Source organism: Oncorhynchus gorbuscha, linkage group LG18, assembly GCF_021184085.1.
Source record: "Oncorhynchus gorbuscha isolate QuinsamMale2020 ecotype Even-year linkage group LG18, OgorEven_v1.0, whole genome shotgun sequence".
Lineage (NCBI taxonomy): Eukaryota > Metazoa > Chordata > Actinopteri > Salmoniformes > Salmonidae > Oncorhynchus > Oncorhynchus gorbuscha.
Window position 1 is genome coordinate 33,611,407 of NC_060190.1, and position 24,338 is coordinate 33,635,744.

A 24,338-nucleotide genomic window follows, 5' to 3' on the forward strand; every position below is an offset into this window, starting at 1 on the left:
CAATTACACTGAACAAAAATTCAAATGCAACATGTAAAGTGTTGGTCCCTTGTTTCATGAGCTGAAATAAAAGAGCACAGACATTTTCCATACTCACAAATTGCTTATTTCTCTCATTGTGTGCACAAATTTGTTTACATTCATTTTAGTGAGCATTTCTTCTTTGCCAAGATAATCCATCCACCTGACAGGTGTGGCATATCAAGAAGCTGATTACTGCATGATCATTACACAGGTGCACCTTGTGCTGGTGACAAATGGCCACTCTAAAATGCAATTGTCACACAACACAATGCCACATATGTCTCAAGTTTTGAGGGAGTGTACAATTGGCAGGCTGACTCTCTGCCCTCTCACTAAGGGGTGGCCAGATGGTGAACCACAAAGCACAAAATGGACGGCCGCAGAAGCAAGGGGAAGGCTCGCAAGGTTAGGCCGACCAACATATATATATAAGGGGTCAAGCCACACCAGGAAGAGGGGAAGAGCAAGGAGCTGTGAACCATTGAAAAGAGAAAGTGATAATATATCGGCTGGATTTACCGTGTATGATCTGGACTTACCTACATTTACATTTACATTTAAGTCATTTAGAAGACGCTCTTATCCAGAGCGACTTACAAATTGGTGCATTCACCTTATGACATCCAGTGGAACAACCACTTTACAATAGTGCATCTAAATATTTTAAGGGGGGAGGGGGGTTTACTTTATCCTATCCTAGGTATTCCCCTGTTGGTTGTTTGGACCCTGATCCACTGAGAAGCCAATTTATGTACCGAACCCTGCTATCCTCGATCACGCCTGCGGCCTGGACGGTCCAGGCCGGCGAAACAAACATTGATTTTGTGTCAGTCTCACGCTTAATTTGTGTACAAACACTCCTAACCTTGAAGAGGATTGTCACAGTATGGGCAGGCATAAGTTACGGACAACAAACACTCAGTAAAACAAAAATCTATGGCAATTTGAACGCACAGAGATACCATGACGGGATCCTGAGGCCCATTGTGGTGTCATTCATCCGCCGCCATCACCTCATGTTTCAGCATGATAATGCATGATAATCCACATCGCAAGGATCTGTACACAATTCCTGGAAGCTGAAAATGTCCCAGTTCTTCCATGGCCCGTCAATAACTTTGAACCGCTATTGAAGAGGATTGGGACAACATTCCACAGGCCACAATCAACAGCCTGATCAACTCTATGCGAAGGACATGTGTCGGGATGCTTGAGGCAAATGGTGGTCACACCAGATACATACTGGTTTTCTGATCCACATCCCTACCTAGTGTATTCCCAGTCATGTGACATCCATAGATTAGGGCCTAATTTATTTATTTCAATTGACTGATTTCCTTATATGAACTGTTAACTCAGTAAAATCTTTGAAATTGTTCCATGTTGCATTTCTTTTTGTTCAGTATAAATGAGACTAGTCACATCATGTTTCATTATTTAAATAAGCAAAACTTTTTAACAACAATGAACAATTTGACAGATTGTCAATGCAATGACAAAATGGCAAAGTCAAGTCTCCTTTCAACCGATTCCTCATATTTGTGATTGCAAAAAATGTATATAAATTTACTAGCTCGATAGGATACATACAACCAGATCGGGATATTCGCTAATGATAATACATCATTTCAACAGCAAATAAAAGTACAAATAAGATTTAAATTCTTTTTTTTTTAAGTCAATAAAAAAATCTAAAGACTACATGTTTGATGTGTGGTACCAAACCCCATTGGGGTCAGAATTAAGTCAGAAAATACAGTATCAAGGACTATACAGATCTTAATCTTGGATCTTAATTTGAGCCAGTTTGCTACAGCAGGCTAATAATCTTGCAGCAATGGGAAATGGGAATTATGTGGAGTATAATTAAAGTACATTTTTGTAGATGTTTCTGGAAATTACAAACTTTAGAGGCCTTTTTAAAACCTCAAACTACGTTTGCATTTCCTACTGTACAGGAAAAATTATCTGGTTTCAGTCCTGGCAACTGCATTGACATTATTATCTGGGTGAGATGAATACATGACAATTCTCTACTGTAGCAAAAGTAGTGAATAGAAATACAGGGAAATGAATGGAACGTATGAAATAACTTTGCTTTTATCATGGGTCATCTGTGTATTTGTTTTTATCAGGGTAAGAAACAGCTGAACTCAGGAAATCCTGACCTGCCCTACAGAGATAGACAAAGTATGGTAATTACTCCAGTGTACCAATGCACCCCAGTGCAAAAAGACTCTACCTGGATCTTTCTTTTAAACATCACTTCCCCATTGTACATCTTTCCTATTGAAAGTGAGGTTAGTAACAAAACTGTAAATTAGATCACGAGGACAGCATTTCAATGAAATGTGGGGTGTTAGATATAATGCCCTCCGCAATGATTGGGACAGTGAAGCATTTTTTTTTTGTCTCTATACTCCAAAAGTTTGGATTTGAAATCAAACAATGACTATGAGGTTAAAGTGCAGACTGTCATCTTTAATTTGAGGGTATGAATCGTGAATAATGAAAAGCGAGAAAGTTACAGATGCACAAATATCATACCCCCCAAGCCATGCTAACCTCTCGCCATTAGAATAACAGGGGGGGTTAGCATTTTTTTAGGGAGGGTATGATATTTGTGAGTTGTAACTTTCAAGAAACATATTCTATTCTTATTTAAAATAAAACGGACTCCAAAATGACACAAACAAAAGAAACAGAAAATGCATCCAACAAATGTGTAGAGTCACAAGCTTGATGTAGCCATTGTGTGTAATGAATATGGGACCAAATACTTAACTTTTTACTACTTTAATACATATGAATTTGTCCCAATACTTTTGGTGCCCTAAAATGGGGGGAATACGTACACAAAGTGCTGTAAGTTCTTAACCGTTCACCCGATATGATTGAAAACACCCTCAAATTAAAGCTGTCAGTCTGCCCCTTAACCTCAGTCATTGTTTGATTTCAAATCCAAACTTTTGAAGTGTAGAGAGACAAAAGAAGAAAAATTGCTTCATTTTCCCAGTCATTACGGAGGGCACTGTATATAAAGAGAGAACGACACAGTTGGAGGAAGAGAGAAAGTGAGAGAAATAAGGAGGAATGAAGAGGGGTATGAGTGGAATTCAGGCTGCCTCAACAGCAGTTCATTGTGCCTAGTCAATGTTGGTCTGACATGCTTAGCCTATGGAAACGGCCATAGGTACTCCTCTACGCCTTGAGGCATGTAAAAATTAAAAAATAAAACTAAGTTTAATTCTAAGAAAGATAACTGTGACCAATGTCTTTAAATGCTAACTCGCTCTCTCCTACGCCCCTTGGTCCAGGCAGAGGAGCAGGGAGTCTGTGCTGGGGGATGTTGGTATAGCGGCGGTCCTTCAGCAGACATAATTACATTCTCAGTCCTCTAGCTTAGGTGAGTCCATCGATAGAGGCAGAGGTCTGGCTATGAAGACATTTATCATTTGCGATGTACAAAGTTTCTCCTCTTGATTAACTCCAAGCTCTCGAACTGAAAATATTAAATGATCCACAGAAATCCTTGGTATTCTTTTCTATGGCCTTTCTACTACATTTTTTGTTCAAGTTTACATTTTTTCTTTAAATATCTTGTTTGACTTGATAATACTTGAAGTTCATGTACAAGTTGATACTGGATAGATTACTGGTACCTGGCTATGTGAGGGTAGGCTCCCCCTCTGTCTCCCCCTGAGAAAAAGTGTATGGGAGTCCCATCGAGGTAAAGTATGTGTGACAACCCCCACTGAAACAGCCAGATAAGAATGGACAACAGATAGACGAGGCGCAAAAGGCAGAGCAATCGGATTTGCTGTGCTCTGTCCTTACCCTCAAAGCCTCCCAGCGTCCTATGAATCGCCTCATGCTAATATTCAACATACTAAATTTTGGCGATGTTGATCTAGAGGTCCTTGACAGTGGATGAAAGGGAGTAACTTAATTCCCCTCCTTCCCTTCTCGCAAAGGGTTTGTGCAAGACAGGCACTGGTCACATGGTGCTCAAAGTTTTTGTAGCCCTCTCAACGCAGTTTCTTATCGTAAGTGGCGGCACGCTGCCTAAGCCTGTCATACCCACTCCTGGACCGGATGTTTGTAGTAGGTGGCGTTCTGTTGCACCCCTTTGTTTTTGAACTGGAAGATGGTATAGACCAGGACCAGGATGCACAGGGACAGGATGCAGGGTATCACCACAGCGATGGCGTTGACAGTGCTGTGCACGTCATTGATGGTCACCATGATGTCCACGTCATCGTGGGGAAGCTGCCGGTCTTTGTTCTTCTCCATGTCTGATTGGTGGCAGCCCATCCAGTCATTGACAATAGACTTGGGGTAGCCGGGCTCAACGGTCAGCTTCTGGTTGTCAAACTTCCAGTAGTCCTTCCCTTTGTAGAAATAGGTATAAACTAAAGAGGGGAAAAGAGAGCAAAAGTACAAATTAATTTGTATCTAACAGATTGACTTGTATAGTTTGCAAATCTAACACCTCAAACATTCTGCCTGACAACTCATCCTGAATTTAACTCTGCTGCTCGATCACTCACGCCATACATTCTCCACACATTCCATTGTGGAAAAGAAACGCTAGTGGGCGTGGCGTTTGGCCAGGAGCGATGTGGATTGGTAATCAGGCTACTCAAACATTCCCTTGTCCAAATAAACACTGTACCTGATTATCTATTTGTCATATCATAACGGTATGCTATCAAAGCTCTACAACCGAAAATGCAGTCTCCAAACCATAACTCTCTAAACGCCCTGTTTGTTTTGGAGGGGTAGTTCTTTGTACTATGCAATGCCTGGGAGAAAAGGCACACGGATTGAGAATGTGTGGCAATCAGAGGACCACAGAAACCCTGGAGGCTACTGATTGCTGAAGTACTCCCCCCTGCTGCCGTCCAAAACAGCACCTCCAGATCCCGTAAGAAAATGGCTGAGCTACAGGCTAGTGGACGGACTAGCCAAATGGACCATGCCACCCCCTCTGATTTCCACCTCTCATGTTTTCAAGTCCTCTGTGGAATGTGTTTCAGGAGGTTGTGACATGACTCGCAAAAAGTGATGATAGTTCCTTCCAGAGGAAGTCTCCCGGGAGGTGCTGAGGCAGTGCAGCGTTTATTTGCTAGAGCAGCACAAATGAGTGGCGGGGCTGAGGCCTCTGGCTGGGTTAACCCTCTGACCCTGACACAAACAGTCCTTGGACACAGATGGCCAACAGTTCAGCGACAGCCTCCTGGCCAGAAGGGCCAAGTAAGTGATGTTGACATGGCTCTCACAGATGGGTTAATATTAGCCAAAAGCATCTCAGAGAACGGTGAGCAATTCTGACTCACACAAGCTGCTGAGACTTCATAAATACACACTAAAAACAAATGGCTCTATAAAGTTCCAAATAAGGGTGCTTTGGCATGAAACCATAGGGGAAGCCTTTTTAGTGCTATATGGAGCCTTTTTTTTAAGGTTCAATAAAGAACCATGCTCATAAGGTTCTAAATGGAACATGTATGTTGCTATAAAAGAACCCTTTCATTAACTTCTATAAAGCAACATTAAAAAATGGTGTTCTATATAGCACCAAAAAAGGGTTCCGCTATATAACCCTTTTGATGGTTCCTTATAAAACCTTTATGGAGAATCGTTCTATAAAGAACCTTTCTCAATCTCAAAGGTTCTTTGTAGAACCAAACATGTTTTTATTTTGGTTTAATAGCCAAATTATATTGTTAAAATACCATTGCTTTTATTATTGTGCTTATTAACAAGTTGAATCAGGTGTGCTAGCTCTGGAATGGCTTGGGATCCCCGAGGAGAGAATTGAAAACTACTGAGTCAACAGTTCTCAATTGACACAAGGACATACATGAGTCTTTCACAAGACACTGTCACTGGCCATAGTTATAACATGTACTAGCATAACACAACAGATCAAATCAACTGTAATGACACTCACTCACGGTTGCACAAAAAGCTGTGAACAAACCACGCCCCAGAATATTCTAATGAGCTGCCGCCCCTACATTTTAATTATCACTAAAATAGGAAAGATTCCTTTTGTTTCAGTAAGGTTCCACATAGAACCATCACCCTTCCCAAAGAGCCCTTGAGGAACCCTAATGATTTAGTGTGTACATGATGAATATTTTCTGCTGTGTTACGAATGTGTTGTCAACACATTTGAAGCTCGATCTCGTATAATATTTACCTGGTGCTTGATGAATATTCTGTATACATATTTAGTAGGCCGACTATAACATTGGCACTTTACTCCAGAGGTAGTCAGGGACCCAGATCTCGATTGTCAAACCATGAAAATCATCATTATTACCAGACTCTAAAGTCATTGACAGGCATCAATAATTGTCTTAAAATAAATGCATTCATATTATTTTGAAAATATATCTGTTAAATAATATGCATAAAGGGAGGCACCAGGATATCTGGTCACCAGGAAAACAATGTGGACAGATATTTTAATTTTGATCACAAACTTTGAACACAAAACCCACATGTTAGCGCAAGTTGTAAATGGGGCCTTCTGATAAGACTCAAAAGTGCAATGTTGTTATTGTAAGACTTCAGTTATTGTTTCAATGTGCAATTACAGCTTATGTACGTAATAATAATAATAATAATAATAATATATGCCATTTAGCAGACGCTTTTATCCAAAGCGACTTACAGTCATGCATGCATACATTCTACGTATGGGTGGTCCCGGGGATCGAACCCACTACCCTGGCGTTACAAGCGCCATGCTCTACCAACTGAGCTACAGATAACAGTCCAAGTGCTTTGTTACTGTAATAGCAATTACAGTACCAAATGTAGTTAATTCATAAAGTAAACAGAAATTCCAATTCCCCAATGAAAATCATTGGAAATTCAAATTACTCCCCGAATTGACGTTATTGAGATGGAATGAACCCAAACCCCTGTCCCTCTGCATGCTTCAAGGCGGTAGCCACATGGTCTGTGGATAATTATACTCACAGCCCTCCCTGCTGACGAAGGCTCCCTGCGGCGCCTTGGGGATGCCCTTCCACACAGTGATGGGTTTGGGGTAGCCCGGGTCAGCCATGCGTTTCTCCTCGTTGTAGCGCCAGTACTGGTCCCCTTTGAAGAAGTAGGTTTTGCCCACGGGCTCCCAGCGCAGTGCTGTGTCAATGCCATCCTTAGGGAGACAGTTACCCAGCTCCACCAGACTCTGGGGGTACCCGGGCTCAGCAGTCACCTCTTTGAATAACCAGTACTTGTCACCTGTGGGGTAAACAACAACAGGGTCATGTTCATTAGGCACTAAACAGAGGAAAACCAACTGAAACGGGGAGATTATCTCAAACTATTTTCATTTTCCATTGTAAAACTTTATTTTTTATTTTTTAACCTTTTACTGAAGTGAGCTAGATCAGGGTCTCAGTGTTTCTTGGTAGTTTTAAACAAATCTACTTTGAAACAAAAGTATACACCTCACACACATGGTTATGGGCTTAAGAATAAGAAGACACCTGTGCCATGTCAGATATAGGGCTCTATTTTCGGCATGGCGCACTGGCATTGCTTTTATGGTTTTATGGTGGGAATGTCCGTGGCACGCATGTAATGCAACTTCTGTAAGAAGTTTTCAATTCGCACAGTACTAGTCAAAAGTTTGGACGAGTTATTTAGACTATGTTATTTAGATATGTTCTAATCTAATAGTGAGACATCAACACTACGAAATAACACATGTAGTAACCGAAAGGTTGCAAGTTCATATCCCCGAGCTGACAAGGTACAAATCTGTCATTCTTCCCCTGAACAGGAAGTTAACCCACTGTTCCTAGGCTGTCATTGAAAATAAGAATCTGACTTGCCTAGTTCAATAAGGTACTCAGGGATCTATTGTCCCTCCATCCTGTCCTAATGGTTTGGTACTCAGGGCTCTATTGTCCCTCCATCAGGTCCTAATGGCCTGGTATTCAAGGACCTACTGCCAAGGTAGCAGCTAGTCTTCCTGGGGTCCAGCAAAATTAAGGCAGTTATACATTTTAAAGCATTACAATACATTCATATCAGATTTCACAACATATTAAGTGTGTGCCCTAAAAATTAAATTAAAAATATAATTCATGGCACACTTAACCAGCATGGCTACCAGAGCATTCTGCAGCGATACGCCATCCCATCTGGTTTGGACTTTTTTATTTTTTTTATTTTAATTTTATTTCACCTTTATTTAACCAGGTAGGCTAGTTGAGAACAAGTTCTCATTTGCAACTGCGACCTGGCCAAGACAAAGCATAGCAGTGTGAACAGAACACAGAGTTACACATGGAGTAAACAATTAACAAGTCAATAACACAGTAGAAAAAAAGGGGAGTCTATATACAATGTGTGCAAAAGGCATGAGGAGGTAGGCGAATAATTACAATTTTGCAGATTAACACTGGAGTGATAAATGATCAGATGGTCATGTACAGGTAGAGATATTGGTGTGCAAAAGAGCAGAAAAGTAAATTAATAAAAACAGTGTGGGGATGAGGTAGGTGAAAATGGGTGGGCTATTTACCAATAGACTATGTACAGCTGCAGCGATCGGTTAGCTGCTCAGCTAGCTGATGTTTGAAGTTGGTGAGGGGGATAAAAGTCTCCAACTTCAGCGATTTTTGCAATTAGTTCCAGTCACAGGCAGCAGAGTACTGGAACGAAAGGCGGCCGAATGAGGTGTTGGCTTTAGAGATGATCAGTGAGATACACCTGCTGGAGCGCGTGCTATGGATGGGTGTTGCCATCGTGATCAGTGAACTGAGATAAGGCGGAGCTTTACCTAGCATGGCCTTGTAGATGACCTGGAGCCAGTGGGTCTGGCGACGAATATGTAGCGAGGGCCAGCCGACTAGATCATACAAGTCGCAGTGGTGGGTGGTATAAGGTGATTTAGTGACAAAACGGATGGCACTGTGATAAACTGTATCCAGTTTGCTGAGTAGAGTGTTGGAAGCAATTTTGTAGATGACATCGCCGAAGTCGAGGATCGGTAGGATAGTCAGTTTTACTAGGGTATGCTTGGCGGCGTGAGTGAAGGAGGCTTTGTTGCGGAATAGAAAGCCGACTCTTGATTTGATTTTCGATTGGAGATGTTTGATATGAGTCTGGAAGGAGAGTTTGCAGTCTAGCCAGACACCCAGGTACTTATAGATGTCCACATATTCAAGGTCGGAACCATCCAGGGTGGTGATGCTAGTCGGGCATGCGGGTGCAGGCAGCGATCGGTTGAAAAGCGTGCATTTGGTTTTACTAGCGTTTAAGAGCAGTTGGAGGCCACGGAAGGAGTGTTGTATGGCATTGAAGCTCGTTTGGAGGTTAGATAGCACAGTGTCCAATGACGGGCCGAAAGTATATAGAATGGTGTCGTATGTGTAGAGGTGGATCAGGGAATCGCCCGCAGCAAGAGCAACATCATTGATATATACAGAGAAAAGAGTCGGCCCGAGAATTGAACCCTGTGGCACCCCCATAGAGACTGCAAGAGGACCGGACAGCATGCCCTCCGATTTGACACACTGAACTCTGTCTGCAAAGTAATTGGTGAACCAGGCAAGGCAGTCATCCGAAAAACCGAGGCTATTGAGTCTGCCGATAAGAATATGGTGATTGACAGAGTCAAATCAAATCAAATTTTATTTGTCACATACACATGGTTAGCAGATGTTAAATGCGAGTGTAGCGAAATGCTTGTGCTTCTAGTTCCGACAATGCAGTGATAACCAACAAGTAATCTAACTAACAATTCCAAAACTACTGTCTTATACACAGTGTAAGGGGATAAGGAACATGTACATAAGGATATATGAATGAGTGATGGTACAGAGCAGCATACAGTAGATGGTATCGAGTACAGTATATACATATGAGATGAGTGTGTAGACAAAGTAAACAAAGTGGCATAGTTAAAGTGGCTAGTGATACATGTGTTACATAAGGATGCAGTCGATGATGTAGAGTACAGTATATACATATGCATATGAGATGAATAATGTAGGGTAAGTAACATTATATAAGGTAGCATTGTTTAAAGTGGCTAGTGATATATTTACATCATTTCCCATCAATTCCCATTATTAAAATGGCTGGAGTTGGGTCAGTGTCAATGACAGTGTGTTGGCAGCAGCCACTCAATGTTAGTGGTGGCTGTTTAACAGTCTGATGGCCTTGAGATAGAAGCTGTTTTTCAGTCTCTCGGTCCCAGCTTTGATGCACCTGTACTGACCTCGCCTTCTGGATGATAGCGGGGTGAACAGGCAGTGGTTCGGGTGGTTGATGTCCTTGATGAAAGTCGAAAGCCTTGGCAAGGTCGATGAAAACGGCTGCACAGTACTGTCTTCTATCGATGGCGGTTATGATATCGTTTAGTAGTACCTTGAGTGTGGCTGAGGTGCACCCGTGACCGGCTCGGAAACCAGATTGCACAACGGAGAAGGTACGGTGGGATTCGAGATGTTCAGTGACCTGTTTGTTGACTTGGCTTTCGAAGACCTTAGATAGGCAGGGCAGGATGGATATAGGTCTGTAACAGTTTGGGTCCAGGGTGTCTCCCCCTTTGAAGAGGGGGATGACTGCCGCAGCTTTCCAATCCTTGGGGATCTCAGACGATATGAAAGAGAGGTTGAACAGGCTGGAACAGACTTAATGGGACTATAATTTGTTTTTCAACAGGACAATGACCTGTACCTGACCAAATACCTCCAGGCTGTTTAAGGGCTATTTAACCAAGAAGGAGAGTGATTGAGTGCTGCATCAGAGGACCTAGCCTCCACAATCACCCGACCTCAACCCAATTGAGATGGTTTGGGATGAGTCGGACCGCAAAGTGAAGGAAAAGCAACCAAAAAGTGCTTAACATATGTGGGAAGTCCTTCAAGACTACTTGAAAATCATTCCAGGTGAAGCTGGTTGAGAGAATGCCAAGAGTGTGCAAAGCTGTCATCAAGGCAAAGGGTGGCTACTTTGAAGAATCTCAAATATAAAATATTTTTTAATTTGTTTAACACTTTTTTGGTCACTATATAATTCCGTATGTGTTATTTCATAGTTTTGATGTTTTCACTATTATTCTCCAATGTAGAAAATAGTAAAAATAAAGAAAAACCCTTGAATGAGTAGGTGTGTCCAAACGTTTGACTGGTACTGTATGTAAAACATCAGTATAACGCTGAGTGGACAATCTCCCTTTCTCTTTATATTGGATCTTTGTCCAGCTACTGTGAAACGTTTGGATGTACGTAAGTTTTGGATTTCTGTGTTTGGCCGGGTGTGGTTCTCAATCAGAGGCAGCTGTCTATCGTTGTCTCTGATTGAGAACCATACTTAGGTAGCCTTTTCCCACCTGTGTGATGTGGGTAGTTATTTTCTGTTGAGTGTGGTTTGCACCTGACAGAGCTGTTTCGGTTGCTCCTTTTGTTACTTTGTATTTAACGTTCAGTTCTATTTCATAAAATGACGAACACGTACCACGCTGCACCTTGGTCCTCACCTTCTTCCACCCACGGCCGTTACAGTAAAACCCTCTGCAGTCTGCATTCTTTTAATATTGCATGCCCACAGGAAGCAATTACAACCAACAACTCTCCTTCCGTGGCCTCCAATTGCTCTTAAATACAAGTAAAACTAAATGCATGCTCTTCAACCGATCGCTACCTGCACCTACCCGCCTGTCCAACATCACTACTCTGGACGGCTCTGACTTAGAATACGTGGACAACTACAAATACTTAGGTGTCTGGTTAGACTGTAAACTCTCCTTCCAGACCCATATCAAACATCTCCAATCCAAAGTTAAATCTAGAATTGGCTTCCTATTTTGCAACAAAGCATCCTTCACTCATGCTGCCAAACATACCCTTGTAAAACTGACCATCCTACCAATCCTCGACTTTGGCGTTGTCATTTACAAAATAGCCCCCAATACCCTACTCAACAAATTGGATGCAGTCTATCACAGTGCAATCCGTTTTGTCACCAAAGCCCCATATACTACCCACCATTGCGACCTGTACGCTCTCGTTGGCTGGCCCTCGCTTCATACTCGTCGCCAAACCCACTGGCTCCATGTCATCTACAAGACCCTGCTAGGTAAAGTCCCCCCTTATCTCAGCTCGCTGGTCACCATAGCATTTCCCACCTGTAGCACACGCTCCAGCAGGTATATCTCTCTCGTCACCCCCAAAACCAATTATTTCTTTGGCCGCCTCTCCTTCCAGTTCTCTGCTGCCAATGACTGGAACGAACTACAAAAATCTCTGAAACTGGAAACACTTATCTCCCTCACTAGCTTTAAGCACCAACTGTCAGAACATCTTACAGATTACTGCACCTGTACATAGCCCACCTATAATTTAGCCCAAACAACTACCTCTTTCCCAACTGTATTTAATTTATTTATTTATTTTGCTCCTTTGCACCCCATTATTTTTATTTCTACTTTGCACATTCTTCCATTGCAAAACTACCATTCCAGTGTTTTACTTGCTATATTCTATTTACTTTGCCACCATGGCCTTTTTTGCCTTTACCTCCCTTCTCACCTAATTTGCTCACATTGTATATAGACTTGTTTATACTGTATTATTGACTGTATGTTTGTTTTACTCCATGTGTAACTCTGTGTCGTTGTATCTGTCGAACTGCTTTGCTTTATCTTGGCCAGGTCGCAATTGTAAATGAGAACTTGTTCTCAACTTGCCTACCTGGTTAAATAAAGGTGAAATAAAAAAATAAAAAAATAATGTTTGTCTGTAAGTGTATTTACATATAGCCTATTTAAAGCAAGTTGTGGTTTAATTTTGTTTAGAATTTGATTAGAATTATTCACTCTTTTTAGGCCTTATCAATAATGAATTTAATCTTGCATATTGACAGTATCAGTGTGAATGCTATATATATACCCACATTTAAAAAAAAAATGTATCTGTTATTTTACCAGGTAAGTTGACTGAGAACACATTCTCATTTGCAGCAACGACCTGGGGAATAGTTACAGGGGAGAGGAGGGGGATGAATGAGCCAATTGAAAACTGGGGATTATTAGGTGACTGTGATGGTTTGAGGGCCAGATTGGGAATTTAGCCAGGACACCGGGGTTAACACCCCTACTCTTACGATAAGTGCCATGGGATCTTTAATGACCTCAGAGAGTCAGGACACCCGTTTAACGTCCCACCCGAAAGACGGACCTAACATTGTAACCATGCAATTACTCTTAGAGCAATTTGGACTGCAAACAGGTTGAGGTTAACATATTTAGCAAAGATGGATCAACATTTTGCTTCTGTAAACTGTTAAACAAACTATAGCGGACTATCATTGGAGTTGATTCCAAGGCAATACATAAAACACTGTAAATACACAATTGAAAGCAACCACATATTTAGCCCTGGAGCATGTTCTGATTGGCCAGTGGGGGGCTAAGTCTAGACACACCCACAACTTGTTTATTCATCAAAACCCAGCCCTTTCGCACCAATGCCAGTAACTGTGCTGATAATTGTGGTTGTGAAAATAGCTACAATAGCTCGAACCTATAGCAGATTGACCATTGCTTTAGGTTTGTTAATAGAGTTTAAATGATTTCTTTGCATCCCAATATTACACTTTATATTCATCCCAGAAGACTGAAATGTAATTGTTTGACATAGAAACACAGGATTTTTGGCGTCATTTCTTAAATAATGCTTAGTAATTATGAAATTATGAGGAATAATAACATTCCACCCATGAGGGCACTAGGTCATTTGACTACAGGAAAGGGCTACATGTTTCCTGTCGCATGCCCTAATGAACATGACCTAGGTCAATGTGATATTGTGAATCCTCAACTATTGGGCATCCGCATGTTCAGGGCTTGGAAATTGAACTACCGTACAAGGACCGTGTTAGAGATTGGGGTTTTATAGTTGGTACTGTGTCTCTAATCCAGGTTTATTCACCTAAAGCGAAAATGACTTAGCTAACAATAACACTGATCAGTGCAAAAAGGGCTATATCACATTTGAAAAGGAGAAGGGAGTTAAAATACCCTTAAAGAATACAAATTTGCCGTCCGATCTCTCGTAGGCGGCGTCGATACGGGGCGGTAGACCTTTCCAGAACTGCTCAATCTGCATCGGGTAGCCCTCCTGCACCTCGTTGTTCCGCAGTCGCCAGAACCATCGGTCCTAAAGAGAATAAAAAGAGAGGAGAGAGCTCACATCAATCACAGCTCATTATCATTTGGCTCCAGTAAATCTAGGGCACGGCTGAGCAAACTCCCCACTGACTGCTACCCACATGCAAATACCCACACTTACCCCCCAAACAGCCACAAATGATTCGCATAGCAGAGGCCTTATTGCAGGGTAACTACAGTGCTTTCGGAAAGTATTCAGACCCCTTGACTTTTTCTACATTTTGTTACGTTACAGCCTTATTCTAAAATGGATTAAAAATAATAATAATCCTCAGCAATCTACACACAATACCCCATGGTGATAAAGTGAAACACCTTTTTTAAAACATTTTGTCAAATTTATTTACAGAAATGCCTTATTTGCATAAGTATTTAGACCCTTTGCTATGAGATTTGAAACTGAGGTCAGGTGCATCCTGTTTCCATTGATCCTTCTTGAGATGTTTCTACAACTTGATTGGAGTCCACTTGGGGTAAATTAAATTGATTGGACATGATTTGGAAAGGCATTCACCTGTCTATATAAGGTTGACAGCAAAAACCAAGCCATGAGGTTGAGCCATGAGCCATGAGGTTGAAGGAAATGTCCGTTGACAGCAAAAACCAAGCCATGAGGTTGAAGGAAATGTCCGTAGAGCTCCGAGACAGAAGATCCCCCAAGAACATATAGCGGCCTCCATCATTCTTAAATGGAAGAAGTTTGGAACCACCAAGACTCTTCCTATGGCAAGACAGGGCTCTATTGTCCCTCCATCAGGTCCTAATGGTTTGGTACTCAGGGCTCTATTGTCCCTCCATCAGGTCCTAATGGCCTGGTATTCAAGTTCCTGCTGCCAAGGTAGCAGCTAGTCTTCTTGGGGTCCAGGAAAATTAAGGCAGTTATACATTTTAAAGCATTACAATACATTCATATCAGATTTCACAACATATTAAGTGTGTGCCCTGAAGACTACTCCATGGGTATTCTAAAAATTACAAAGTTCTCACAGAGGGGTTGAATAATAGAACAACCAATACTAGCCATGTTAGGGATTTGAATAATAATTAAAAAAAATAGATAAAGCAATAAAAAAAATAAACAATTGTTAAATAAAATACAACTACACTATACCATTCAAGATAGAGACTGTTGTAAAATAATGATTTACTTTTCCATTTATCGTATTTTATGAATGGATAAGACGGCATTCGAAAGAAAGGATAACTAGCAAAATAATACGTCTTCAAATATAACGAATTGGAACACAAAAGTACTCAATCAACATGGTGGAGATAAAAATATAGCAAACAGAAGACATAGAAGGCACAGTATGTGGATGTGTGGATGTATTGTCATGGAAGGTGTGGTGTGTGTTTTGTGTGGCGTTAAGTGAGTGAGAAAGGAAGCTGTTGCATATCCCAGAACCAATGTCTATCTGTGAGCAGGGGTAGCGAGAGAGAACTTTCAATTTTGTGCAGATGAGGGATATACATTTTTAAATAAATTATACATCCTCATATTTATTGTCTTATCATGATGGAACGGTCCCCAACCTTAAACCCTAGACACCCACCTGAGCGACCAATACACTAGGGTCCATATCTGTTTTATGGGCTTACTGTAATGTGGACAGAGACCTACTAGAGCAGCACAGCCCCCTCAAGATTCTGAGCCTGCCTGGCAGGATTGGTACTACAAAGCCAGAGCCCCCACAAAAGGAACATTATCAAAGCTGCTAATGAGAACCTTGATGACCTCTTTAAACAATGCTACCTTATATAATGTTACTTGCCCTACATTATTCATCTCATATGCATATGTATATACTGTACTCTACATCATCGACTGCATCCTTATGTAATACATGTATCACTAGCCACTTTAACTATGCCACTTTGTTTACTTTGTCTACACACTCATCTCATATGTATATACTGTACTCGATACCATCTACTGTATGCTGCTCTGTACCATCACTCATTCATATATCCTTATGTACATATTCCTTATCCCCTTACACTGTGTATAAGACAGTAGTTTTGGAATTGTTAGTTAGATTACTTGTTGGTTATCACTGCATTGTCGGAACTAGAAGCACAAGCATTTCGCTACACTCGCATTAACATCTGCTAACCATGTGTATGTGACAAATACAATTTGATTTGATTTGATTTGTCCTAGCCGGTGGGGATTCCGGTGGGGTACCCCCAACCAGGTAGTGGCAGTGCTGGCAACACTGGCTGCTGTAACCCAAAGGGAGGGGATCACACTCGGCTAACCAGAGGGGACATATTATTGTGACCCTGGTGGCACAAAATAATCTTAAGATCTGACTGCACAGAGATGCTTGGGTAATGGTCACAACAGGGGACCAGTGTTTTTAAAATTAATTTAACCTTTATTTAACCAGGTAGGCAATTTGAGAACAAGTTCTCATTTACATATGTAAATTGGCCAAGATAAAATACATTGTGAGCAAATGAGGTGAGATAAGGGAGGTAAAGGCAAAAAAAGGTCATGGTGACAAAGTAAATACAATAAAGCAAGTAAAACACTGGAATGGTTGATTTGCAGTGGAAGCAAAGCAGCAAAGTAGAGATAGAAATAATGGGGTGCAAAGGAGCAAAATAAATAAATAAATACAGTAGGGAAACAGGTAGTTGTTTGCGCTAATTTATAGATGGGCTATGTACAGGTGCAGTAATCTGTGAGCTGCTCTGACCAGCTGGTGCTTAAAGCTAGTGAGGGAGATAACTGTTTCCAGTTTCAGAGATTGTTGTAGTTCGCTCCAGTCATTGGCAGCAGAGAACGGGAAGGGGAGGCGGCCAAAGGAAGAGTTGGTTTTGGGGGTGACCAGAGAGATATACCTGCTGGAGCGCGTGCTACAGGTAGGTGCTGCTATGGTGAACAGCGAGCTGAGATAAGGGGGGACTTTACCTAGCAGGTTCTTGTAGATGACCTGGAGCCAGTGGGTTTGGCGACAAGTATGAAGCGAGGGCCATCCCACGAGAGCATACAGGTAGCAGTGGTGGATAGTATATACAAAAAGGATAGCACTGTGATAGACTGCATCCAATTTATTGAGTAGGGTATTGGAGGCTATTTTGTAAATGACATCGCCGAAGTAGAGGATTGGTAGGATGGTCAGTTTTACAAAGGTATGTTTGGCAGCATGAGTGAAGGATGCTTTGTTGCGAAATAGGAAGCCAATCCTAGATTAAACTTTGGATTGGAGATGTTTGATGTGAGTCTGGATGGAGAGTTTACAGTCGAACCAGACACCTAGTTATTTGTAGTTGTCCACATATTCTAAGTCATTCTAAGTCATATTCTAAGTCTAATTTGATTAACCAATGTCAAGTCATAGGTGATGGAGATCAGATTACGCCTCCTTCCCCTGAAACACACACATCGAATCCAGGCTGCATCACATCTGACCGTGATTGTGAGTCCCATAGGGTGGCGCACAATTGGCCCAGCATCGTCCGGGGTTGGCCGTCATTGCAAATAAGAATTGGTCCTTAACTGACTTGCCTAGTTAAATAAAGGTGAAATAAAGACATTTTGCATGCTTTCTCAAAAGGCTGTAACTTTATATGCATTCGTAAATCAAGTCCTTTCTTGAGTTGGCTCTGGGATGTAACAACTGTTTAGTGTGTGTGTGTGTGTCCCACATCTGTTGCTAGGGGGTAAGGATTTTAGGAACAATATAGGATGAATCACAATTGTTTGCAAAAAATAATAATTGCTTGACAAAAATGTAATGCAATGGCAATCCTGGTTATAGGTCACAATCCTTTGCATGAACTGTCAACATTATTATTAATGATGGAAATTTAAGATTTTGGAATATATATATACAGTGCCTTGCGAAAGTATTTGGCCCCCTTGAACTTTGCAACCTTTTGCCACATTTCAGGCTTCAAACATAAAGATATAAAATATATATATACACCCCCCCCCAACAAAATATATATATTACTGCACCTGTACATAGCCCAGTTTAAATATATATATATATATATATATATATTTATGGTCTAATGGTCTAATGTTCTAATGGTCTAATGTTGTTATGTTCTAATGTTGTTATGTTCTAATGTTGTTATGTTCTAATGTTGTTATGGTCTAATGGTCTAATGTTGTTATGGTCTAATGTTGTTATGATCTAATGGTCTAATGGTCTAATGTTGTTATGGTCTAATGTTGTTATGTTCTAATGTTGTTATGTTCTAATGTTGTTATGGTCTAATGGTCTAATGTTGTTATGGTCTAATGGTCTAATGTTGTTATGGTCTAATGTTGTTATGATCTAATGGTCTAATGTTGTTATGGTCTAATGGTCTAATGTTGTTATGGTCTAATGGTCTAATGTTGTTATGGTCTAATGTTGTTATGGTCTAATGGTCTAATGTTGTTATGGTCTAATGGTCTAATGTTGTTATGGTCTAATGTTGTTATGTTCTAATGTTGTTATGGTCTAATGGTCTAATGTTGTTATGGTCTAATGTTGTTATGATCTAATGGTCTAATGTTGTTATGGTCTAATGTTGTAATGGTCTAATGGTGTTATGGTCTAATGGTCTAATGGTGTTATGGTCTAATGGTCTAATGTTGTTATGGTCTAATGTTGTTATGGTCTAATGTTGTTATGGTCTAATGTTGTTATGGTCTAATGTTGTTATGGTCTAATGTTGTTATGATCTAATGTTGTTATGGTCTAATGGTCTAATGTTGTTATGGTCTAATGGTCTAATGTTGTTATGATCTAATGTTGTTATGGTCTAATGTTGTTATGGTCTAATGTTGTTATGGTCTAATGTTGTTATGGTCTAATGGTCTAATGCTGTTATGATCTAATGGTCTAATGCTGTTATGATCTAATGTTGTTACGATCTAATGTTGTTATGATCTAATTGTCTAATGTTGTTATGGTCTAATGGTCTAATGTTGTTATGATCTAATGGTCTAATGTTGTTATGGTCTAATGGTCTAATGTTGTTATGGTCTAATGTTGTTATGGTCTAATGTTGTTATGGTCTAATGGTCTAATGTTGTTATGATCTAATGTTGTTATGATCTAATGTTGTTATGATCTAATGTTGTTATGATCTAATGGTCTAATGCTGTTATGGTCTAATGGTCTAATGTTGTTATGGTCTAATGTTGTTATGGTCTAATGGTCTAATGTTGTTATCGTAGAATGTATGCACACATGACTGTAAGTCGCTTTGGATAAAAGCGTCTGCTAAATGGCATATATATATATATATATATATATATATATATATATATATATATATATATTATTATTATATATTATATATATATATATATATATAGTACACTACCATTCAAATGTTTGGGGTCACGTAGAAATGTCCTTGTTTTTGAACGAAAAGCTCTTTTTTTTCCCATTAAAATAACATCAAATTGATCTGAAATACAGTGTAGACATTGTTATTGTTGTAAATGACTATTGTAGCTGGAAACAGCTGATTAAAAAATATCTAATATCTACATAGGCGTATAGAGGCCCATTATCAGCAACCATCACTCCTGTGTTCCAATGGTACGTTGTGTTAGCTAATCCAAGTTTATCATTTAAAAGGCTAATTGATCATTAGAAAACCCTTTTGCAATTATGTTAGCACAGCTGAAAACTGTTGTTCTGATTTAAAGAAGCAATAAAACTGTCCTTCTTTAGACTAGTTGAGTATTTGGAGCATCAGCATTTGTGGGTTCGATTACAGGCTCCAAATGTCCAAAAACAAAGACCTTTCTTCTGAAACTCGCTAGTCTATTCTTGTTCTGGGAAATTATGGCTATTCCATGTGAGAAATTGCCAAGAAACTGAAGATCTCGTACAACGCTGTGTACTACTGTTACGCAGGTGAGTGAGGACCCAAAAGCGACTTAACAGAAACTGAGTTTATTAAAGTCCAAACAGAGAAAACATAATCCTCAATCCTTTACAGGAAATGTCCAAACAGGGAAAACATAAATCCTCTTAGTTGTTGAGGAGAATTGCAGGATAAGCGGCAACAGACTGCAGGTCCCTTCGGGTAGGCGCGGGCCGTAGCGGACAGAGACACCTGCTCACACGCAGCATCTGATGAAAAGGCAAAACACGACAGGACGGAACAAGGACACAGCAAACATCAAACAAGAATCCGACAAGGACAGAGGCAGAAACCGAGAGAGAAATAGGGACCTAATCAGAGGGCAAAATAGGGGACAGGTGTGAGAGAGTAAACGAGGTCGTTAGGAGAATGAGGAACAGCTGGGAGCAGGAACGGAACGATAGAGAGAGGGATAGAGAGAGAGAAAGAAACCTAATACGACAGCAGGGGGAAACGAAGAGAAGAGAAAGCACAGGGACAAGACATGACAATACATGACAGTACCCCCCCCACTCACCGAGCGCCTCCTGGCGCACTCGAGGAGGAAACCTGGCGGCAACGGAGGAAATCATCGATCAGCGAACGGTCCAGCACGTCCCGAGATGGAACCCAACTCCTCTCCTCAGGACCGTACCCCTCCCAATCCACTAAGTACTGGTGACCACGTCCCCGAGAACGCATGTCCATAATCTTCCGGACCCTGTAGATAGGTGCGCCCTCGACAAGGACGGGGGGGGGGGAGACGAACGGGGGCGCGAAGAAAAGGCTTGACACAGGAGACATGGAAGACTGGGTTGACGCGACGAAGATGTCGCGGAAGAAGAAGTCGCACTGCGACAGGATTAACGACCTGAGAAATACGGAACGGACCAATGAACCGCGGGGTCAATTTGCGAGAAGCTGTCATAAGGGGAAGGTTACGAGTGGAGAGCCATACTCTCTGACCGCGACAATACCTAGGACTCTTAGTCCTATGCTTATTAGCTGCTCTCACAGTCTGCGCCCTATAACGGCAAAGTGCAGACCTGACCCTCTTCCAGGTGCGCTCACAACGTTGGACAAAAGCCTGAGCGGAGGGAACGCTGGACTCGGCGAGCTGGGACGAGAACAGAGGGGGCTGGTACCCAAGGCTACTCTGAAAAGGAGATAGCCCGGTCGCAGACGAAGGAAGCGAGTTGTGAGCGTATTCTGCCCAGGGGAGCTGTTCTGCCCAAGACGCAGGGTTTCGAAAGGAAAGACTGCGTAAGATGCGACCAATAGTCTGATTGGCCCGTTCTGCTTGACCGTTAGACTGGGGATGAAAACCGGAAGAGAGACTGACGGAAGCCCCAATCAAACGACAAAACTCCCTCCAAAACTGAGACGTGAATTGCGGACCTCTGTCCGAAACGGCGTCTGACGGAAGGCCATGAATTCTGAACACATTCTCAATGATGATTTGTGCCGTCTCTTTAGCGGAAGGAAGCTTAGCGAGGGGAATAAAATGAGCCGCCTTAGAGAACCTATCGACAACCGTTAGAATAACAGTCTTCCCCGCTGACGAAGGCAGACCGGTAATAAAGTCTAAGGCGATGTGAGACCATGGTCGAGAGGGAATGGAAAGCGGTCTGAGACGACCGGCAGGAGGAGAGTTACCTGACTTAGTCTGCGCGCAGTCCGAACAAGCAGCCACGAAACGGCGCGTGTCACGCTCCTGAGTAGGCCACCAAAAACGCTGGCGAATAGAAGCAAGCGTACCCCGAACGCCGGGGTGGCCAGCTAACTTGGCAGAGTGATCCCACTGAAGAACGGCCAGATGAGTAGAAACAGGAACGAAAAGAAGGTTAGTAGGACAAGCGCGCGGCGACGGAGTGTGAGTGAGTGCTTGCTTTACCTGTCTCTCAATTCCCCAGACAGTCAACCCGACAACACGCCCCTCAGGGAGAATCCCCTCGGGGTCGGTAGAGGCTACAGAAGAACTGAAGAGACGGGATAAAGCATCAGGCTTGGTGTTCTTAGTGCCCGGACGATAAGAAATCACGAACTCGAAACGAGCGAAAAACAACGCCCAACGAGCCTGACGCGCATTGAGTCGTTTGGCAGAACGGATGTACTCAAGGTTCTTATGGTCAGTCCAAACGACAAAAGGAACGGTCGCCCCCTCCAACCACTGTCGCCATTCGCCTAGGGCTAAGCGGATGGCGAGCAGTTCGCGGTTTCCCACTTCATAGTTACGTTCCGACGGCGACAGGCGATGAGAAAAATACGCGCAAGGGTGGACCTTATCGTTAGAATGGGAGCGCTGGGACAGAATGACTCCCACGCCCACCTCTGACGCGTCAACCTCGACAATGAATTGTTTAGTGACGTCAGGAGTAACAAGGATAGGAGCGGATGTAAAACGCTTCTTGAGGAGATCAAAAGCTCCCTGGGCGGAAACGGACCACTTAAAGCACGTCTTGACAGAAGTAAGGGCTGTGAGAGGGGCTGCCACTTGACCGAAATTACGAATGAAACGCCTATAGAAATTTGCGAAACCGAGAAAGCGCTGCAGCTCGACACGTGACTTAGGGACGGGCCAATCGCTGACAGCATGGACCTTAGCGGGATCCATCTGAATGCCTTCAGCGGAAATAACAGAACCTAGAAATGTGACAGAGGAGACATGAAAAGCGCACTTCTCAGCCTTCACATAAAGACAATTCTCTAAAAGGCGCTGGAGAACACGTCGAACGTGCTGAACATGAATCTGGAGTGACGGTGAAAAAATCAGGATATCGTCAAGGTAAACGAAAACAAAGATGTTCAGCATGTCTCTCAGTACATCATTCACTAATGCCTGAAAGACAGCTGGAGCATTAGTGAGACCGAACGGCAGAACCCGGTATTCAAAATGCCCTAACGGAGTGTTAAACGCCGTTTTCCACTCGTCCCCCTCCCTGATGCGCACGAGATGGTAAGCGTTACGAAGGTCCAACTTAGTAAAGAACCTGGCTCCCTGCAGAATCTCGAAGGCTGACGACATAAGGGGAAGCGGATAACGATTCTTAACCGTTATGACATTCAGCCCTCGATAATCCACGCAGGGGCGCAGGGTACCGTCCTTTTTCTTAACAAAAAAAACCCCCGCTCCGGCGGGAGAGGAAGAAGGCACTACGGTACCGGCGTCGAGAGCAACAGACAGATAATCTTCGAGAGCCTTACGTTCGGGAGCCGACAGAGAGTATAGTCTACCCCGGGGGGGGAGTGGTCCCCGGAAGGAGATCAATACTACAATCATACGACCGGTGAGGAGGAAGGGAGGTGGCCCTGGACCGACTGAAGACCGTGCGCAGATCATGATATTCCTCCGGCACCCCTGTCAAATCACCAGGCTCCTCCTGTGAAGAGGGGGCAGAAGAAACAGGAGGGATAGCAGACATTAAACATTTCACATGACAAGAAACGTTCCAGGATAGGATAGAATTACTAGACCAATTAATAGAAGGATTATGACACACTAGCCAGGGATGACCCAAAACAACAGGTGTAAAAGGTTAACGAAAAATCAAAAAAGAAATGGTTTCACTATGGTTACCAGAAACTGTGAGGGTTAAAGGTAGTGTTTCACATAATATACTGGGGAGAGGACTGCCATCCAAGGCGAACATGGCCGTGGGCTCCCCTAACTGTCTGAGAGGAATGTCATGTTCCCGAGCCCAGGCTTCGTCCATAAAGCAGCCCTCAGCCCCAGAGTCTATCAAGGCACTGCAGGAAGCTGCCGAACCGGTCCAGCGTAGATGGACCGACAAGGTAGTACAGGATCTTGACGGAGAGACCTGAGTAGTACCGCTCACCAGTAGCCCTCCGCTTACTGATGAGCTCTGGCTTTTACTGGACATGAAATGACAAAATGTCCAGCGGAACCGCAATAGAGACAGAGGCGGTTGGTGATTCTCCGTTCCCTCTCCTTAGTCGAGATGTGAATACCCCCCAGTTGCATGGGCTCAACACCTGAGCCAGTGGGGGGAGATGGTAGTGATGCGGAGAGGGGGGACACTGTTAACGCGAGCTCTCTTCCACGAGCTCGGTGACGAAGATCTACCCGTCGTTCTATGCGGATGGCGAGTTCAATCAAAGAATCCACGCTGGAAGGAACCTCCCGGGAGAGAATCTCATCCTTAACCTCAGCGTGGAGACCCTCCAGAAAACGAGCGAGCAACGCCGGCTCGTTCCAGTCACTGGAGGCAGCAACAGTGCGAAA

The 24,338-nt window shown here is 42.5% G+C and overlaps 1 protein-coding gene across 2 annotated transcripts in view; it reads right to left on the bottom strand.

Moving 5' to 3' along the window:
* Positions 1-1,384: 1,384 nt before the first annotated feature.
* The window catches only part of mmp24 (matrix metallopeptidase 24), an 88,118-nt gene continuing 65,164 nt past the window's right edge, over positions 1,385-24,338 (bottom strand). For both annotated transcript variants that reach the window (XM_046312753.1, XM_046312752.1), the window contains exons 7-9: positions 14,084-14,222; positions 7,021-7,287; positions 1,385-4,436 (exon numbers count right to left, since the gene is read on the bottom strand). In XM_046312753.1, the coding sequence (XP_046168709.1) occupies positions 4,099-4,436; positions 7,021-7,287; positions 14,084-14,222 (744 nt within the window). In that variant the 3' untranslated portion in view covers positions 1,385-4,098. The remainder of the gene's footprint in view (positions 4,437-7,020; positions 7,288-14,083; positions 14,223-24,338) is intronic.